This window comes from Sinocyclocheilus grahami, unplaced genomic scaffold, assembly GCF_001515645.1.
Source record: "Sinocyclocheilus grahami isolate Dianchi unplaced genomic scaffold, SAMN03320097.WGS_v1.1 scaffold99.1, whole genome shotgun sequence".
NCBI classification, from domain to species: Eukaryota; Metazoa; Chordata; class Actinopteri; order Cypriniformes; family Cyprinidae; genus Sinocyclocheilus; species Sinocyclocheilus grahami.
This window is the reverse complement of record NW_015505278.1, coordinates 755580-775509: the sequence shown is the minus strand read 5'-3', so window position 1 is coordinate 775509 and position 19930 is coordinate 755580. Positions and strand designations below refer to the sequence as shown.

General features: G+C 38.9%; 2 protein-coding genes and 2 pseudogenes across 4 annotated transcripts; 2 read left to right on the top strand and 2 right to left on the bottom strand.

The window, feature by feature from the left end:
* The first annotated feature begins 1699 nt into the window (after positions 1 to 1699).
* LOC107588145 (cell death activator CIDE-B-like) lies at positions 1700 to 5185 on the top strand. Of its 3 annotated transcripts, none has more exons than XM_016276157.1 (6): positions 1702 to 2034; positions 3369 to 3483; positions 3727 to 3774; positions 4119 to 4220; positions 4492 to 4685; positions 4785 to 5185. In XM_016276157.1, exons 1-6 carry the CDS (start codon positions 2009 to 2011, stop codon positions 4924 to 4926), a joined length of 627 nt encoding a protein of 208 aa, XP_016131643.1. In that variant the 5' UTR covers positions 1702 to 2008; the 3' UTR covers positions 4927 to 5185. The 3 variants fall into 3 exon arrangements, with proteins under 3 accessions (XP_016131642.1, XP_016131643.1, XP_016131641.1); XM_016276155.1 differs by having other exon boundaries at positions 3727 to 3789; positions 4134 to 4220; XM_016276156.1 differs by lacking the exon at positions 4119 to 4220 and having other exon boundaries at positions 1700 to 2034; positions 3727 to 3876.
* A 453-nt stretch (positions 5186 to 5638) lies between these two features.
* LOC107588146 (zinc fingers and homeoboxes protein 1-like) lies at positions 5639 to 12366 on the bottom strand. The gene is made up of 2 exons (XM_016276159.1): positions 11633 to 12366; positions 5639 to 8292 (listed from the first exon to the last, which is right to left on the bottom strand). Exons 1-2 carry the CDS (start codon positions 11939 to 11941, stop codon positions 6454 to 6456), a joined length of 2148 nt encoding a protein of 715 aa, XP_016131645.1. The 5' UTR covers positions 11942 to 12366; the 3' UTR covers positions 5639 to 6453.
* Positions 12367 to 14935: 2569 nt separating this feature from the next.
* Positions 14936 to 15830, top strand: LOC107588201 (uncharacterized; annotated as a pseudogene).
* Positions 15831 to 17341: 1511 nt separating this feature from the next.
* The window catches only part of LOC107588200 (butyrophilin subfamily 1 member A1-like), a 5893-nt pseudogene continuing 3304 nt past the window's right edge, over positions 17342 to 19930 (bottom strand).

Below are 19930 nucleotides of genomic sequence, written 5' to 3'. Positions count from 1 at the left end.
TTTTTAATTTGGGAATCAGGATCAAAGGAGCTGGATGATATCTTAAAACTGTTAACTCTTTGTGGCCTATTTCATCTTCACAAATGTAAAGTTACTGAGTGTATGCCCAATTTTAGGATTTTTTGTATTGATTTGAAATTATTTTCTGAATCTCTCTGCTCTTCACTTAACAAGAAACCTGTTAAAACTACTGTATTGATGGAAACAATATTGACTTTAATGTAAACCTCCTGTGTATTCTTTGAAGTTGACATTTTATATGTAATTTTCCATTTACGTTATTTTTTATTTTAATTTATGATTTAATTATAAAAAGGAAAGAAAAGATGTTTAATTTTTTATTTTTGTTCTTTATATTTCATTTTTATTATTCTTTATATATTTGTTTTGTATTCTGGTTGTGTATGTAATTTATTGCTATGACTGTATCCCCTGTGAATGTTATATCTTCAATTTATAAAAAAAAAAAAAAAGAGTGCTTCTCAATTCTTTGTAATTTATTGCTATGACTGTATCCCCTGTGAATGTTATATCTTCAATTTATATATAAAAAAAAAAAAGAGTGCTTCTCAATTCTTATTTGTGCATCCTCGTTTCCTTTCCTCGCGTCTTAGCTCCACCCCTTCAGGATGTGAGGGAAGGACTCAAGGAAAAGAAGGGAGGACGGGGAAGTTGAATCACTGAAATGAAATATCCTCGCTCCCTTTAGCTTCACTTCGAAGCCTCATCAGCTGCGCGAAAGGGATCTGCCCTTATGTTGTTAAAGTTTGTTATTTGAGACAGTCATAATAAATATTAATAAAGCAAGATGCCCAGTTTGAAATATATGACGTGTGGTTTATTTAAACTGCAAATATAAATTAAAATTATTACAACAGATGTGAAGGGGGAGGAGAATGTATACATGCGTCGTTTTTCGATGAAAAACACTTCCGCAAAGGATGCACCAGTGCATCCGAGAAGGGCCTGTCTGGGTGTATCCTCGCTCAAAGCTCCTCAGGAAGCATCCCAGGTGCCCTACAAGATGGCTGAGATCGATCGGTTTCCGGGTCATGGGATGGAGGACGGAGGAGCAAGGAAGTGCATCATCCGGGTATTTAAAGTGCACTTTTTTTCCCCAGTGTGAACACACTACTCACACTATTTATACTACAAGACATCATAGAATAGTGCATAAGTACGCGATTTGGGACTCAACTTTAGTGGGCACAACTGTTTTGTAGGGAGCTGTCTTTTATTTGAATGTTGTTCCTGATCTTGACAATCTACCCTACTTTATTTGTTTTTAAATTAAAGTAATACCCTTGTTTCTTTGCCTTTTATTTGGACGTTTAGTCGAAAAATTGGTTTTGGCTTTCAAAATAAAAGTCTTCCAATTTCAAGTAAGTGACGTGACATGTGGCCAAGTATGGTGACCCATACTCGGAATTAGTGCTCTGCATTTATCCCATCCAAAGTGCACACACACAGCCATTTTTTGCTGCGGCGCCCGGGGAGCAGTTGGGGGTTCGGTGCCTTGCTCAAGGGCACCTCAGTCGTGGTATTGAAGGTGGGAGAGAGCACTGTACATTCACTCCCTCCACCTACAATCCCTGCCGGTACGAGACTCGAACCCGCAACCTTGGGTTACGAGTCCGACTCTCTAACCATTAGGCCACGACTTCCCCCTACTGTACTGTAGTACTGTAGAATCCCGAGGAAAATTAACTTTAAGTGTTACAATGCTAACCAGTCTCCCTACCAACATCATTCAAACTTTGGCTCCTAAACACACAAGTTCAATCAGAGAACAGACCTTGCCCAATGACACCGGCTATCAGGATAAATCATCCAGCAAAGTCAAAGTCCACTTGGCTAGCATCACACAACACGTTATTGTCAAAAAGATATTCTCCACCATCTGTTACTCAGTTACACTAGTTTACTTCAAACTGTCAAACAGAGGCAGAAAGGACTGTAAACAACTAAAACAAAGGTGACAGACAGAAGACCTCAACCACAGAACATTATGGAAACAACAGCCTCCCTGTTCAAGTGAGTGTAGTAACATTATTTTGTTACATATTCAATACTGTTATTTACAATATACCTATTTATCTTCAGAAGTATGCTTTGAGTAAGACAGTCAGATTTACATATACATTTGATCAAAGTTGTTAGTAAATAGATACAAAAATACAAATTGTCATATTTAGTTTAATTAGTTTTATCAGTGTTTGTCCTTTAGCATTAACATTGGACTTTAACTGTTGGTCTCTCTCAATACATTTGTTTCACTCCATTAACAGCTCTTTTGATAAGACAGAGTCTGATTACCATCATGTGCTGTCTGTGTGTGGCCCACTTTTAAAGCAGTCATTGATTATTCTAGGAAAATGGGGATTTACACATCCTCATGTTGTTCCAAACCTCCATGGATTTCTTTCTACCGTTGAACACACACACACACACACACACACAAAAAAAGGATTTTGAAGAATCATCTTGGTCGCTCTTATCCATGCAGTTCTAAAAAAATCCGGCTACTGTTGTTTTCAAACTTCAGAAGAGACACAAAAACACCAAAGAAGTATTTTAAAAGACATTAACTAGCTTTGTGTTATAAATAGATCGAAATGTCATTATTCAAGTGATATTTTAGTGATAATCTTTCCTTTTAGTGAGCTGTGATCAGATCAGAGTTAGTCAGACTCGAGAATCAGATCAGTCTGATTTGTCACTTTATGAACTGGATGCTTCAGTGATCAAAAATCAAGAATAATTTGTTTACAAATTTAGGCATAATTATTTTCCCCTTGAAAATGACAAGAACATCTAAGGGGGGGGGGGCATCAAGATTTACAAGGATGTCAGTAAATAAATATCAAATGTTGATTTGTTCTATACAAAGCTTTCACATGGCTTCAGAAGACTTGACATATAGTACATACAGTAAGCCATAAGAACCAAGACCAATAAAATAATTCTTCAAAATCCTTCCAAGGAAGAAAGAAAGTCATACAACATGAGGGTGAGTAAATCATCAAGCATTTGAGCATTATCGTGCTAACTCCCTGTTGAAAAAAACAGCAGGTTTGGTTAGGTATGTTTTGACGCTGGGATGCTGGTTTAAGCTGGTCCTTTGCCAGCACATGACCAGCATAAACCAGCAAAAGGACCAGCATAAACCAGCAAAAGGACCAGCTAAAACCAGCATCCCAGCGTCAAAACATACCTAACCAGCATATGCTGTTTTTTTCCAACAGCTAGCTGTTCCTTTAAGTGGAGTTCTTTTCTACATTGACTCTTGACAAAACAACCATTTTTTGTACTCTATTTTGTCTTTGACGTTTTGCCTCCCCCTCATTCCCCATCGCTCTTTCTCTCAGGTCAGTGTCTCGGCGGGTATGGTCGCCCCCTCAGCGTCCATTCAGAGTGTGTTCCTGGAACAGAGAGGTCAAAAAAGGAGTCACTGCTGGAACTCTAGAGGAGCTCAAAGAGAAGGTAGGAAGTTAAACATCGTTCAACTGGAAGTTTTGCCACTTACCTAAATGGGCTTTTTGATGTAGACACATTGGTTAATCTCACCTTTAGGGGTTTGCAGTGATTTTGTCTGTGTGTAGCGCCCCCTGCCCTGTGTTACACAGAAACTCAACCAGTTTTCTAGACGTCCTACAATGACCAGGATAACTGAGAACTTTTACAGACATATATCATAAACATTTTGTACTGTGATTCTTACCTCAGGCAGCCCAGGCTCTCTTGATATCTACTGTGCTGACTTTGGTGTGTGAAGAGGATGGGACAGAGGTTGACTCAGAAGAGTTCCTCTTAGTCCTGCCAGACAACACCGTTTTCATGGCCTTGACACCTGGAGAGATCTGGAAACCTCACCCTGTATGTGTGTTTGTTTTTTTCAGGCAGAATGTTTTTTCATCTTATTAGTTGGTTTTAGCTGTTTCACCACTTATCTGATTGACTTCTTCAACATTAGAAAGGTGGTAATATGCATCACATTTATTTTTATCACACATCTTATTATGAGGCAAAAAATCCCAGTGAAATATTGTTTTGTAAAAACTAAACAAATGACTTTAAAGTTTCAGTCACTTATGAATGTTGTCATTCGTATCATTCAGGAGGATGGGACAGAGGTTGACTCAGAAGAGTTCCTCTTAGTCCTGCCAGACAACACCGTTTTCATGGCCTTGACACCTGGAGAGATCTGGAAACCTCACCCTGTATGTGTGTTTGTTTTTTTCAGGCAGAATGTTTTTTCATCTTATTAGTTGGTTTTAGCTGTTTCACCACTTATCTGATTGACTTCTTCAACATTAGAAAGGTGGTAATATGCATCACATTTATTTTTATCACACATATTATGAGGCAAAAAATCCCAGTGAAATATTGTTTTGTAAAAACTAAACAAATGACTTTAAAGTTTCAGTCACTTATGAATGTTGTCGTTCGTATCATTCAAGACCTTATCTTAACTTCTTCTTACCCTCCTAGTTACGTCAAAGGGCTGGAAACAAACCAGGTGATAGTAAACCAAGGACAGGAAAAGACATTGCTCAGATCACCTTTGATCTTTACCGTACGCACCCCAAAGACGTATTCGGCTCACTAAATGTGAAAGCCACATTCCAAGGGCTCTACTCTGTCAGTGCAGATTTTCAATGCATGGGGCCAAAGAAAGTTCTGAGGTAAACAGACAACAGATGGAAACTCTAAGCATTTTAATGGTTTGTTTTACTATTTGTACAAAATACTGAATTGTATCCTACACTTCTGTTGTCTCTTAGGGAGGCCCTCAGAGTCATGTCCACTCTCCTCCAAGCTGCTGGACACTTACTGATCTCATCTGCTGCTGTGATTCGCCGTATCATCCAAGGGGCAGATCTTCTTCAAGCCCGGCATGCCAAACCTATCGAGTATTGGGAATAACCGGAGAAATGTATAATGGACTTGAATCTGAGATCAAGAATGTAACTGAGGGATGTTTTTTCTAAAATGTTTCCTAGATAGGTTTATATGATAACACTAAGGTTCATTTTAACATTAAAGCATTAGGTATAATGAATGAACAACAATTTTACAACATTTATTAATCTAGGTAAATGTTAATTTATACTCCACACTTCAAATGTTTGGGTTCATTGTAATGTATTCCTCTGATGGGAAGCTGAATTTTTAGCAGCCATGACTCTTTTTCAGAAATCATTCTAATATGCTGATTTGGTGCTCAAGAAATATTTCTTATTATTATCGATGTTGAAAATATTAATATTCAAATATTTTTGTGGGAATCATGAAGGTTCAGAAGAACAGCATTTATTTGTTAGTTGATATAAATGCATTCAATTGTTAATGGTTTTTATTGTAAATTGTACTTTGATGGTTTAATGGAAAATTGCTCCAGGAAAATGCTTGTTTCTATGAAAATTGCACTTTAGGAGTGATTTTTTATGCTTAATCTAGGACTACCTAGTGTTACTTCTGTGTGTTTGACCTTCTTTATAAATGTTTTTTTCACCTTTACCATTTAATATTTTTACGTGATAAGACTGTATAATTTCATCTTCCTCATTTTGTAAGTCACTTTGGATAAAAGCATAAGCTAAATGATTAAATGTAAATATTATGTAAATACAAAATTGTCATACTAGTGAATGTTTAGAAAAAGACAAATTAAATATAAAAATGTTTCTAGATCAATTTATTAAGTAAAACCAAACCGGTACAAAAAGTTTCAGCACAAAAAAAGGACAGTCTCTCTAGTCAGCTTACTCGATGCATAGACTAATAAACTCCATATTGAGACTATTCAAGATTTGAATTAGCCTTCAATTAATAATATTAATAATAAAAATCACAAATATTGAGATTGATTGGGGGGAAGAAATCAAGCACATACATTTTGTAGTATTATGTCAGCACAAATGTTTCCATCAAAGAAACATATCTGTAGCACACTGGATCTAAAAGATTGCAGTTATGTTTATAACCTTAAATACAATTGACCTTTGTAAAAGCAAACATCTACATATCTAAGCTCGAAGTGCAACTTAAACATGAAAATGGCAACACACATGCATTCGCTCTGTTGAGTCACACTGAGAACCACAATGAATAGACCTCTGATAAAACAAGCTACAAAACAAAATACATTGTACAGTCATTCAGTGCCTTGCCATATACAATTTTGTTTCAGTTACTTTAAGGTAGATATTCTAATGCTAAATATTTTTGATTCAAGTAATATGCTTAGTTTTGGAGATACATATTGCATAACAATGTTGTGAGAGGTTCTACAAGGCCCTGGATCATAGCATTAAACTGGGATGGAAATATCCAGACAGGTTAAAGGAGAAAAAAAGGTTTTGTGTAACATCTTTGGCAGTGATGTGGAATTCAGTTTCCACCTATCTGCACAGCTACAAATGCCATCGCAAACTGATGTTGCTTCTGAGGTCAGAGTTCACCCTCAGGCAAAACTGGGGTACTTCCCCTAAAAAGTTCATTCCATGTTGCGGCTTTGCCCCCTCCGCCTCGGTTAATTAATGTAGAATCACCCAAACTCAACCCAGAGCCTATGTTCTCAAATGAGACTTTCCCCCTTGAATAATTCGCACCCCTTTTCTGCTGTTCCATTATGACTGCGATGATGCGTTCCCTCTCCTCTGAGGTCATCCAGCGCATCTGATTGTGTTTGACATGATAACGCGTGTCTCCGTACCACTGGATGATCTCTGTTCGCGTCAAACCCGTCTTCTGCTGGAGTATCAGGTAGTCGTCGCTTGTGGGCCACTGGCAGAGAAGGAAGCTTTGTCGCAAAATTTCCAACTGTTCCCTCGTCTTCTTACGAAGTCGCACACTCCGTTCCACCCGGCCACGGAGGAATGACGGAGACGGAGAGGGAGAGACGTCTGCTTGTTGAACGGAAGCGCTGCCATCATTAAACTCACCTTCATCACTTACTTCCTCCTTGGTCTCATTCGATTGGTTGACTGGTCCCTCATCGTCAGCCAAATCTACATCAACCTCAATCCCTGCCTCTGTGTCGTCAGCCTCGCCGTTGTCGTAAAAATCAGCACTAGGTAGAACATCGTTCTCCAGCTCAGTGTGAGAGTTCTGTTGCACCAGCTGCAAAGGCCGATTTCGCCTCGCAAGCTTGGCTAGCCATGCCCTGCCATTCTTGCGAAGCTGGTAGCGGCTGTCTGCGAACCATTTGCGAATTTCACGCCGATTAAGTCCAGTCATTTTCTGGAGCTGCTGAACTTCGCCGTCAGAGGGCCAAGACTTCTGTACAAAACTGCGGCGCAGGGCCATCAGCTGTGCTTTCGATTTTTTCCCTGATAAGCCGTGTAGCGACTGTGAAAGCTCAGGAAACTCGGGGTACGACATTGCGGCGTGTTGGTCGTACGATGGACGTCCATAGGAACCGAGCAGATGGACTCCAGTATTGTGAGGCATTAAGTTTCTACTGTCACTTTGGAACAGGGGACTAACTTGAGGAACTTGGGATGCAGGTCCAAGACCGTTTTTGTACACAACATTAGCGCTGAGCAACTGCTGTACACCGTTATTGGATTGGGAAGCATTATTCTGGCTAAAATGCAAGCGGTTTTGGTCACTGGTGATGTGCTGAGGAACAGCCTGGCTGGGTTTAGGCATTTGGTCTATCTGATCTAGATGGGCATTTGCCACAGGTGGCGGTATAAAAACCTGTTGAGATTCATCACGTCCTAAACAGTCCTCCTCATCGTTTATTTCCACACACTCCTCGGCTACCGCTTCTTTCTGAATGCACCACAGCTTGCGTCGCGTCTCTTGGATGTCGTCGTCAGCCCAGCTGATTCCGTAACGTACCCGCTGCATCATGAACCACACTTTAACACGGTCCAACGGTAACGCACACTTTCGAGCTAGAGCACTTGCCTCCTGCGACGTGGGGTATGGGAATGCATTAAATGCTTCTACGAGATCTGACACGGCATCCAGCTCGTGGACCTGCTCCGAGCGCACCCAGATAAGCTTTAACCCCTCGGATACCAATGGAAGACAAACCTGGTTAGTCTGGTTGTGGGTCGATTTGCCAGAGGAGACAGCTTGCCTCTTTTGGCAGGACTCCTTAGTCCCTGAAGAGCAGGATGACTTCTCCTGAAGTAACTCGGGGGATGAGCTCTGCGATTCTTCAGGAGCAGGTGAGTCGTCCATCTTCTCTTCCTGTTCTTTGGGATCCATGGAGGATGAGGTCTCATTTGAGTCCTCGGGAGTCTGAAGGGAAGATGATCCCTCAGTGGTGTCTGGCTGAAAGGAGTGAGATCAAGAAATATAAATACAAATGCACAGTTAACATGGCACAAAAAGTTCATGGGTTATTTCCTTTCACTGCTGTAAAAGTCACCAATAAATGAAAAATCGACTATTATTTTTAATGGAATATGTCAGCGTTTATGATAAATGATTTATCCAAACATCTTTTTTTTTTTTTTTATCTCCCTCTCTCTCACCACAACGTCTCTTCTCTGATGACCAGCAACCTGCCACTCATATGACATCACAGCAATTAACGATCCAATCACTTCCTGAAGGACAAAATGAAGTCCCACCCTTCATTTTCCTCGTATGAGAAGCCATTTCTCTCACATATGCACGTATAAAATTGAACATACATACATACATATATATATATATATATATATACACACACACATTACACACACACACAGTGGGGATCAAAATTAGAGAACCTACAATTTTCTTAAATTTCAAGGTCACTGCTTAGTCCTATTCAAAGTTATCCTAACAGGAATAGAATGGCAGTTTTTTAAGCATATTACATAAATTAATTGTATTCAGAAGCACAGTATAAAAAACTTAAATGAGATATTTGGAAAAATAACACTTACAGATACCTCCTTGTTATTGGTGTTAATCTGGCACCTGCTACTAATTTCCTTAATTTCCTTAATAAAATTGGACTGAAAGTATGCTCTGCAGCGACCAAGCCTCTCATCGGCAGAAAGAATCAAAAGGCTAGGCTCATCTTTGTTGAGGAGCATGTCATGTGGAGAGAAGAGAACTGGTCCAAAGTTCACTTTAGTGATGAGAGAAAGTTTAATTTATTTGGGTCAGATGGGAAACATGTTCAGCATCAAACTGGGAAAAGACTGAACCCCGAGGGTGTAAAGTCGTCAGTGAAAGGTGGAGGAGGAAGTGTCAGGTCAAGGTTTGGGGTAAGTTTTCTGCAGCAGGAGTTGGGCCTCTTTACAGCTACATGGCAGAGTGAATGCAAATGTTTATCAGAACCTCCTTCAGCAACATGCCATACCTTCCCTGCAAGCATCTCCCAATCAGCCTGCAGTTTTTCATGCAAGACAATGCCCCAGACACACTGCAAAACAGGTAAAGCAGTTCCTTGAAGCTAAGAACAAAGTTATGGGTAAGAAACCCACTACAGTGACCGAACTATGGAAGAGAGTGGAAGAAAAGTGGACCAAGATCACATCAGCAATGTAAGAAACTACTAGTGATGTCCTGCGGCCGCAGATGTGCTGAAGTCACTCGGTCTCATTTGAGTCCTCGGGAGTCTGAAGGGAAGATGATCCCTCAGTGGTGTCTGGCTGAAAGGAGTGAGATCAAGAAATATAAATACAAATGCACAGTTAACATGGCACAAAAAGTTCATGGGTTATTTCCTTTCACTGCTGTAAAAGTCACCAATAAATGAAAAATCGACTATTATTTTTAATGGAATATGTCAGCGTTTATGATAAATGATTTATCCAAACATCTTTTTTTTTTTTTTATCTCCCTCTCTCTCACCACAACGTCTCTTCTCTGATGACCAGCAACCTGCCACTCATATGACATCACAGCAATTAACGATCCAATCACTTCCTGAAGGACAAAATGAAGTCCCACCCTTCATTTTCCTCGTATGAGAAGCCATTTCTCTCACATATGCACGTATAAAATTGAACATACATACATACATATATATATATATATATATATACACACACACATTACACACACACACAGTGGGGATCAAAATTAGAGAACCTACAATTTTCTTAAATTTCAAGGTCACTGCTTAGTCCTATTCAAAGTTATCCTAACAGGAATAGAATGGCAGTTTTTTAAGCATATTACATAAATTAATTGTATTCAGAAGCACAGTATAAAAAACTTAAATGAGATATTTGGAAAAATAACACTTACAGATACCTCCTTGTTATTGGTGTTAATCTGGCACCTGCTACTAATTTCCTTAATTTCCTTAATAAAATTGGACTGAAAGTATGCTCTGCAGCGACCAAGCCTCTCATCGGCAGAAAGAATCAAAAGGCTAGGCTCATCTTTGTTGAGGAGCATGTCATGTGGAGAGAAGAGAACTGGTCCAAAGTTCACTTTAGTGATGAGAGAAAGTTTAATTTATTTGGGTCAGATGGGAAACATGTTCAGCATCAAACTGGGAAAAGACTGAACCCCGAGGGTGTAAAGTCGTCAGTGAAAGGTGGAGGAGGAAGTGTCAGGTCAAGGTTTGGGGTAAGTTTTCTGCAGCAGGAGTTGGGCCTCTTTACAGCTACATGGCAGAGTGAATGCAAATGTTTATCAGAACCTCCTTCAGCAACATGCCATACCTTCCCTGCAAGCATCTCCCAATCAGCCTGCAGTTTTTCATGCAAGACAATGCCCCAGACACACTGCAAAACAGGTAAAGCAGTTCCTTGAAGCTAAGAACAAAGTTATGGGTAAGAAACCCACTACAGTGACCGAACTATGGAAGAGAGTGGAAGAAAAGTGGACCAAGATCACATCAGCAATGTAAGAAACTACTAGTGATGTCCTGCGGCCGCAGATGTGCTGAAGTCACTCAAAGCAGGGGCTTCTACATTTCCTACTAATTTCTGCCAGTTGTAACCCTCCAATTTTAGTTATAATCTTCTTTTCTGCTACAGTGGTTATGTTCTCTAATTTTGATCACAGTGTTTTCCACAAAATAAAGGTTTTTGTCAAACATGTTAGTGGAACAGTGGTATACCCACAGCTAATATTCCTTTAAATTTTGAGCGGTGAAGATTAACAATATTTCAGAAATATATTGTTCTCTAATTTTGATCTCCACTGTATGCATATATAAACGACTAATTCTGTACACGGTTTTGTCAGTTATAAATTTAAAAGCTCAAATCATGCCAACCTTTTGCCAGAAACAATAATCAATGAACTGTACAATAGTTAAGGTTACCTGAATATCCCATGAAAATTTGCACTTTAATATGTAAACTTAAAACCCAGAGGAGAGATAGGGCTATTGCATTTTCCATGCATAAATCATTTATAACAAACACTGTAACAATTGTGCATTTGTGATTGTTTTCAAACAGGTTTCCCTGAACACTCGCCACTCTCCCATTGGTCAGTCAAATAGATAGCCCCTCCCCAAATGCACACCATTGGTTGAACCAATGACACTTTACCACAGTATTTCCACTTTTCCGGTAGGAATGAGTCAGAGTCTTTGCATGTAAGTCGGGATAGAAGGAATTTACATGTAAACACAACATCATAGTGGTACACACAACTAACACACACTCATGTACATCGATAAATACTGACATGAAAACAAAACTTTACTTACTTTATCCTTAACAATGCTCTTTTCCAGGTCACCATTTAAGCAGGGTGTCTCTACATCCTCCTCACGCTCCTCCTCTAACGTATCACTTCGCTCGATCCTCACCGAGTCAGAAAGTCTGGTGACAGGGTGAGCACGCCGCAGGTGCTGACTGAGACATTTAACGTCTCGCGCTTTATAACCACAAATCCGGCACTCGTAAGCATCCTTAACCGTCATCTCTCCGGCATCTCCCCCAGGCTTTCCCGCTGGGTCTGGAGGTGAAGAGTGCGTACTTGTGCTCTCGAGCTGTGGAGCTGCACACTGCTCCATGGCAACCTATACACGACCGAGCGAACACAGACACTAGACAGTTAAATTTCTCCCGCAACAAAGTCGGTGTGCAATACTCCCAAGGATGCAACGAGTTTCATTTGAATAAAATAATCGTACACGGAGTCAACTTTCAAGAGTTGAAGGCTGAATCCCAATTTATGGCCACACTGGTCTGAATATGGAACAAAGGCTGGCTAGCCAGCGAGCTAACGCAAGAGCTTGTCGTGCTGGCTTCACAGATGCATAAAAAGTAAACAAACAAACAAAAAAATTAATAAAAAAATAGGCAGTTCAAATGCAAACGGGTTTATTGATTGTTTTTCTGATGTAGTTTCTTGAGAAATAAGGCAATTAAAAGCGTCATTCCCTGCTGATCGCCCTCGCCTTCGGATCGCACAGTAGCCCAGTGCCTTGAGGTTTGGTTGGTCTCATCCTCTGAAAGTGAAGCCAGAGCGGCTTCAAAATAAAAGTTCATTGACGGCCGCTCTCTTTTCTGTTTCTTTTGCGCTAGTAAAATAGCTTTACATTAACGAAACACTAGTAACTGTATATATACATAGACATTTGCACACAGACACAAACTAAAAAATAATAATGAAGATGAAAAAGAACAAGTTACGTCTACTCAAGACTAATCCTAACAGGGATGTCCTCATTTAGAAAAACTATTAACAAATACATTAATTAGAGGTTAGTCTAGCATTTATAATTTCTTTCATATGAAAACCAAAGATAATATGTGTGTGACTGTATATGGGTATAGGCAGGGGCGCCGCTAGCAATTTTGGGCCCTATGAAAGAATATGAGGTAGGGCCTCCTACCGCACCGAATATACACTATATTGCCCAAAGTATTGGGCCCCCCCCCCCCCCTCTAATGAACAGATTTGACTACTTTAGTCATTTCCACGAGTACAAATCTTAATGTTTAAGCATATAATGATATTCTAGGGAATTGTGTGCTTCTAATTTTATACCAATAGTTTGAACAGGACCCTTTTCTATTCTAATACAACAATGCCTCTGTGTATAAGGCAAGGTAAAAAAAAAAAAAAAAGATTGATTCAATCAGTTGGAAGAACTTGACTGGTCTGCACACATGACTTGTACATAATTCATGTATTTAAAACTTGTATTTCCAGTTTTGGAAGTGACTAAAATTACTGTACGCATATGTACAAGTCATTGGTGTTTGGTGATGAGTTTTTGGCTCAAGGTCTGCATTTAGTCACACCAGAGGTGTTCAGCTGGGATTAGGACTTGGCTTTCTGCAGACCAGTCAAGTTCTTTCACACTGACTGAATCAATCTTTTTTTTTAACCTTGCCTTATACACAGAGGCATTGTTGTGTTAGAATAGAAAAGGGTCCTGTTCAAACTATTGGTATAAAATTAGAAGCACACAATGTCATTATATGCTTAAACATTTTTACTACCCAATACTTTTGGCAATATAGTGTACAAGCCAACCTAGTTATTCAAAATCTTTGTCTGCAATTTAATAATACCGACCTATTACTTTTGCTATTGCTTTTGACAATTAGGTATCAGTAACATGATTCATTCAGAACCTTTTCTATGGACATAGACTTTCTGTACCACACTATTCTGCTGATATGGAATCAGTTTGACTACTTAATCAGTTATATTAATAGAAAGGCTTCACTGGGGCAATCAAAAAAATCCTAAAATAATAAATAGGATACCCCATAGCAGCATTTCCAGCAGTATCCAACATTTCTCAATCATGATCTTACTCAGCTAAATGTGACTATTAGCTTAACAGCTGTATTCCTTGTTTGCATTACGAACCTTAGCCCAAAAACCTTTAGCTTCATACACTGTAGATAATTGTGACCCTGCCTGTGGAAACCCATCTAAAGTATTTTTTAAACAGCGGATGAGTAATTCACTCCTTGATTTGCTTAATAAAAGCCTCCTTTGAGATCGTTTTGACAGACATGTTTATTGTGTATTATTTTCAACGTGTTTATTGCTAAGTTTAGTGTGGCGAAATAGAAGCGCAGCCGTAATACGCGTGCAGTGTATCTGGTTGCCATGACAACCTCATGCGCTTCCTGCTGCTGCTCTATGTAATCAGAGTGTGAATTTGTAGATTTTGCAAAACTAAAATGTGTTTAAAAGTGCGACTGACCAAATCGTCCGGCTCAGTTTGCCGCCCCTCGAACTCGAAGACCTCTCTAATTTGATAGTTTACCATCTGATCTCACTCAGTGACTCTAGGTTAAGTAGGACGGGATGAAACCATGCAGTGAATGGGGGGAGATAATTTTAAGCCGTAATTTTGTTTTATTTGTAATTCTTTGGTAGATACATTTATAATTTCTATTACATTACTACTACTACTGTTACTACTAATAAAACATATCTCTGGGGGCCCCAAAGGTGCGTGGGCCCTTAGAATCGTCCTAACTTCCCCCCCTTAGTGGCGCCCCTTATAGGCTACACATTTGATTTGTTACTGAATGGAATGCATTTTGATCTCTCTCTCTATTTCAAACAAAATGTAGTTCAATTTGTACTGGTATAGTAACTATTCAAAGCAGAACAATGATTATCGCTGAGAACATAAAGGACGATTTGGAGTTGATAATAAAGACTGTTATATTCAAGTCAATTTTTTATTTAATATTAATTTATTGAATTTAACCATGTTAATGATACATTCATACATAAGTCATGAGGAAGGGTGGATTAGTTAAAAACATGGCTACATCAGTAGATAAGTTGTCCATAGTAAAAGAAAAGTCACAAATGAACCATCATAAACGTCTCTGTAGTCTGTATCTTAGCAAATATCATTCCATTAGTAATAGCCTACATTAACAAATACCATAAAAAATTACCAAAGGTCTGTTGCTGTGTATATAAAGAAAGTATTAGAGGGTTTCACCTTACAGACTCATATAGTGAGGACAGAGAAAGAGATTTTAGAACATTTGAAGAGAAAACAAGAAAATCATCAGCAAGTATGTCGCCCATGCCTGAAGTCCCCAAGGAACCCTTTGTAAGCTGATTTATGTGTGAAGGTGAAACCTCCAGTGCTGAATATCATCTTGAAGTGTGAAATATCTATGTGTGCTCACTCAGCACCTGCAAACCCACCTGACCACTCCTGTGCTGCTGCAAACCCATCCCACTGACTAATCCTGTAGAATCAGGTTCCTCTATTCAAATGGCCAGCAAATGCTCAGCCCACGGCAAGCTGATGGTGTAGACATCAACTGCATAACATGAAGACACTACAGACCGCCCATATAGAGCTGGCGGTTGACAGAAGAGTTAAAGGCACTGGCTCAGAGACAGAACCAGGCTCAAGAGCTGGAAAAGTGGCAGAAAGACCAAAAGCAGACTCTGGAGAACTGTATTAGTCAGCTTATGAAGACTGGATCAGCCCTGAAGGATCTGGTTTTCATAAGTTTTCAGATTTCAGTGTCAGCCAGACTGGGCACTCTTCAGACTGCCCAGCAAACTATCAGTTCGACTCTAAAGGAAGAGGATAATTTCAACTTCTTGCAGAAATTTACCAGTGTATACAAAACTGTAATGGAGGCTCGCATAGTATATCTGAACCAGGGCTTGGAGTCAGAACCTGATCGCACTAAACGAATTGAAGACATTGCAAAGGATGAAGAACGTATCGGAGCAGGTGTACAAACTCCAGAGAAGGTTTCTTGCTTTTGCTGATCCTGAGTTCTACTCAGTTATTCAGAATGATCAAAATCCAGTCTCAGAACTAACTTTTGACCCACAGATCCTAGGGCCTGAGATGACTGTCTAAAGACCTGAAAATGGTGTTTTATAATTTTTTTCAGACCAGAAACCCAACCCAAGCTTCTGCAGGGAATGCGGGAACTTTCCTCTAACTCACTGAGCAAGTGAATTCATGAATTTAAACAGTCCAGTTGCAAATGAACAAACCCTTTTTGACATTATACTGTGACCTGGACAGATTTAAAAATTCACAGTTTTAATCATGGCTTTAATAAAGTTATACAGCATTTTCACAACAGATTATACTTATAAGACTTGTCAAGGAATTAAAAACATCACAGTGAATTCTATGCACTCTACATGCTTACAAAGAGTTGTATCGTTTGAGAGGCAGTGTTGAAAACAAGCTCTCAGCAATTGAAATTAAATGAAAATGAAAATAAAACATAACGAAAACTGATTAAAAATGTTCCAATCTACAACACACACAACATCATACAAGACAATGGATATACTTATCTATTCTTTGCAAAGGCTATAGTAAAATCAAGGTCATGGGTTCGATTCCCAGTGAATGCAAGACCTGATAAAATGTATACCTTGAATGCAACGCTTTCGATAAATCATTTGCCAAACGTAACAAAAGTTTACTAAAAAAGAAATGTTAATTAAGAAGCAAATTTACTACAAGATAATACAATTATTTTTCAAGTGAGTTCATTCATACATACATTGAAATTAACAGATGATCAGTGCGGCAGAGTATTTGCTTTTAATGTTTGTACATGGGTTTAGGAATGGATAGAGATCCTATACTGAACTATACTGATCAGTGAAAGAGTAGATATGAGACCTAGACTCCACATCATAAAAGGAGACTAGACCTTCTTCGTAATCCACAAACACACCCACCTTCTGAGGCTTCACTTGCAGGGAGAGAGAGACAGTGGGTCCAGCACAGGCACTATACTGGTTCCCATTTCTCAACCGCACTTTCCAGTAACCATTCTGAGGACTCGGTGTGATCTTCCCCTTTTCTGGCCACTCCTACTGTATATCCCAATCAGTTTTCCCCTTCACCTGCACCTCAAAGTAGAACCTTCCCGAGGAGAATCCCTGCTTTCCCAGGACATTGCCGCATTTATCAAACCTCTCAGGGTTGTCTGGGACATTCTGTTTCTTTTCTCCACGTCACACTTGTTTCCCATCATCAGACAAGATGAGATATTGATGAGCTGTATCTGGATCCAGTGTCACATCCGCTAATGAAAATGATTATATTTACATGACGTACATATTGAGAGCTGATGCATGACTAATACTGATGCCAGCTCACAACAACAATAAAGGTAAAATTAATTAATAAAGGTATAAATAATATTTTCTTACTCACCTGCATGTTTTCTTCTCTTTGTGACCTCTAAAAAAAGACATGTTTAAATATTTTAATAGTGTTTAAAATTAATTTGGTCCAACATTGAAATTCAACAAATCACATTAAGATATAAGATAAGACAATGCATAGTTATTCTAGTCTCAATTTCTGGCACAATTACTGTATTATAAGCAACAGTAAATTCCATGAATATACCACACATTTAGACGTTATTTCGAATAATTTTATGGAATAATGGTGGCCGATTAAAAACATAAGCTCACCTTTTTAAATCCTCCCCAAATGACGAACTGAAGAAATTTCAAAATTCAATGAATAAGATAAATAAACATTATGATTGTGCAACAATTTCTTTCCGTTCAAATGCAACTACAAAATTAAGACTTCTCAAAAGACTCTAAATGAATCAATGAAAAACAGACATTACCTTTTCTTATGTAGACAAATGTAGAAACGGCAACTACAGTAATGATGCGGAGCACAACTGTAAGTGAAATTCAAATGACCGATGTTCTCCAAATGTGAAACTTTTAACCTGTAACAAAAACTTGATTAAATTATACACTCTCAGAAGAAAAAAAAAATCTGTCACTGGGGTACTCTAACGTGCAAAAGCTAAAAAAGGTACATCTTTGTGCATTATTTACCCTTTAATGGCACATAATAGTACCTAAAATTACATATTAGTACTTTGAAAGTATACAGCAGTACTTTAAAATCACGTACTAGTACATACTAGTACCTTTTGAAAGGGTACCATTCTAATATATATATATATATATATATATATAAACGATAAAGAAACATAAACTTAGGCAAACAGTGTATTTTCTGTACTAAAACATCTACAATAAATTTGCAAATCAGTGATTAAATCATAATTCATTCTGAATCATTAAGACTGCCTCACATTACCTTGGGGAAAAAAATTGAGAATGATAAACTACCCAAATCATACTTGAGACAACGATGTCCATTTGCAGCATATGATGTCTCAGTTCGACTCTGCAGTGATACTTGGTCTCACCGTTATGCACAGTGATCCCGTGTTTCACATTGTAGCCCTTTGCATCTTTGTGTGTTTCTTCAGTATCAGAAGTCAAATTCTCTCCTTTACTGTCCAGCCACTGAAGCTCAGGTTTAGGGTTCCAACCTTCACATTCATATAGCAGACAAAGCCTTCCTGAATGATCAAACTCATCTACAATGATCAGTGGATAAGTTCCTATAGCTGCAGAGATCAAGCATAAAAATAATTAATTCATTGTACTTGTACAGTATATTGTCTGCACTTTTGATTTCAAAAGCACTGTAGATCAGAGAGACCATTTCTGAGAGAGCAAGTTTTTTCCTCTTTTTTGTGTCAATTTCTTGCTATAAAAAAACTAAATTTCTAGGCTTAGTTATTAGTCTTCTCATCTCCAACATCAACATGAACAGTGATGTCATCATACCAGGAGTTGGACTCAATATAACACTTGTAAACTCCTTCATCAGAGACTTGGACTGATGAGAGTTTGAGTGATGCGTTTCCATTCTGTAGTTCTTCTTGGAACAGTGCTGTTCTCCCTCTGAAGTATTGATTCTGCTTCGTGATTTTGTTTTCACGATTTTCATAGAGATACACTATTGAGTCTTGAAAGTCAAGTCTAAACCACTCCACTCTCATATTCACAGCACTGGTGTTGGGCTTGATAGAACAGGGCAGGATCACATCTTCACCAGTGTTATGAGTGTCACAGCAAAGGGTCTGAATACTTAGGACCATGTGATATTTCAGTTTTTCTTTTTTAATAAATCTGCAAAAATGTCAACAATTCTGTGTTTTTCTGTCAATATGGGGTGCTGTGTGTACATTAATGAGGAAATTTTTTTTAACTTAAATGATTTTAGCAAATGGCTGCAATATAACAAAGAGTGAAAAATTTAAGGGGGTCTGAAGACTTTCCGTACCCACTGTATATATATATATATATATAAATTATTATTTGAAAAATATAATTTCCCAGCAGCCAGTTGGCCCCTCCCAAGTATAGTCCCCTGGGCTTCTGCCCCTTAAAGTCTGTGCGTTTATGCACCCCTGGCTATTGGACTCGTTTTTCTCTTTTGATGACAACCTGAATCCCCTTAGACAAGCTGTTAACTCGCATAAAACACACTTATAACGACAAATGGAAATGTAATGTACATACATTTTGTGTTTTTTCAAAGTTTGCTCTTTGCTGCTTCAGTATTTGTAGATTATTTTTCCACATGTTTCTATGGTATACTGACCAAATTGCTCATGGATCGTTGGAAGAAGTCGCTCTTGCAGGACGTTTTGATACCATTCTTTATTCATGGCAGGGTTTTTGGGCAGAATTATGAAAGAGCCCACTCCCTTGGTTGAAAAGCAACCCCACACATGGATGGTCTCAGGATGCTTCACTGTTGGCACAACACAGGACTCATGGTAGCGGTCACCTTTTCTTCTCCGAACAATTGATTTTCCAGATGTCCCAAACAGTCAGAAGGGCGCTTCAACAGAGAAAATAACTTTGCACCAGTCTTCTGCTGTCCAATACTTGTACTTCCTGCAGAATTTCAGTCTGTCCTTGATGTTTTTCTTGGAGAGAAGTGGCTTCTTTGCTGCCCTTCTTGACACCAGGCCGTTGTCCAAAAGTCTTGGCCTCACTGTGTGTGTAGATGCTCTCTCACCAACCTGCTGCCATTCCTGAGCAAGCTCTGCACTGCTGGTGACACGATTCTGTAGCCGACTCCTCAGGAGGAGACGTCCTGGTGCTTGCTGGACACTCTGGGACGTCCTGAAGACTTCTTCACTGCAGTTGAACCTCTCTCCTTGAAGTTCTTGATGAT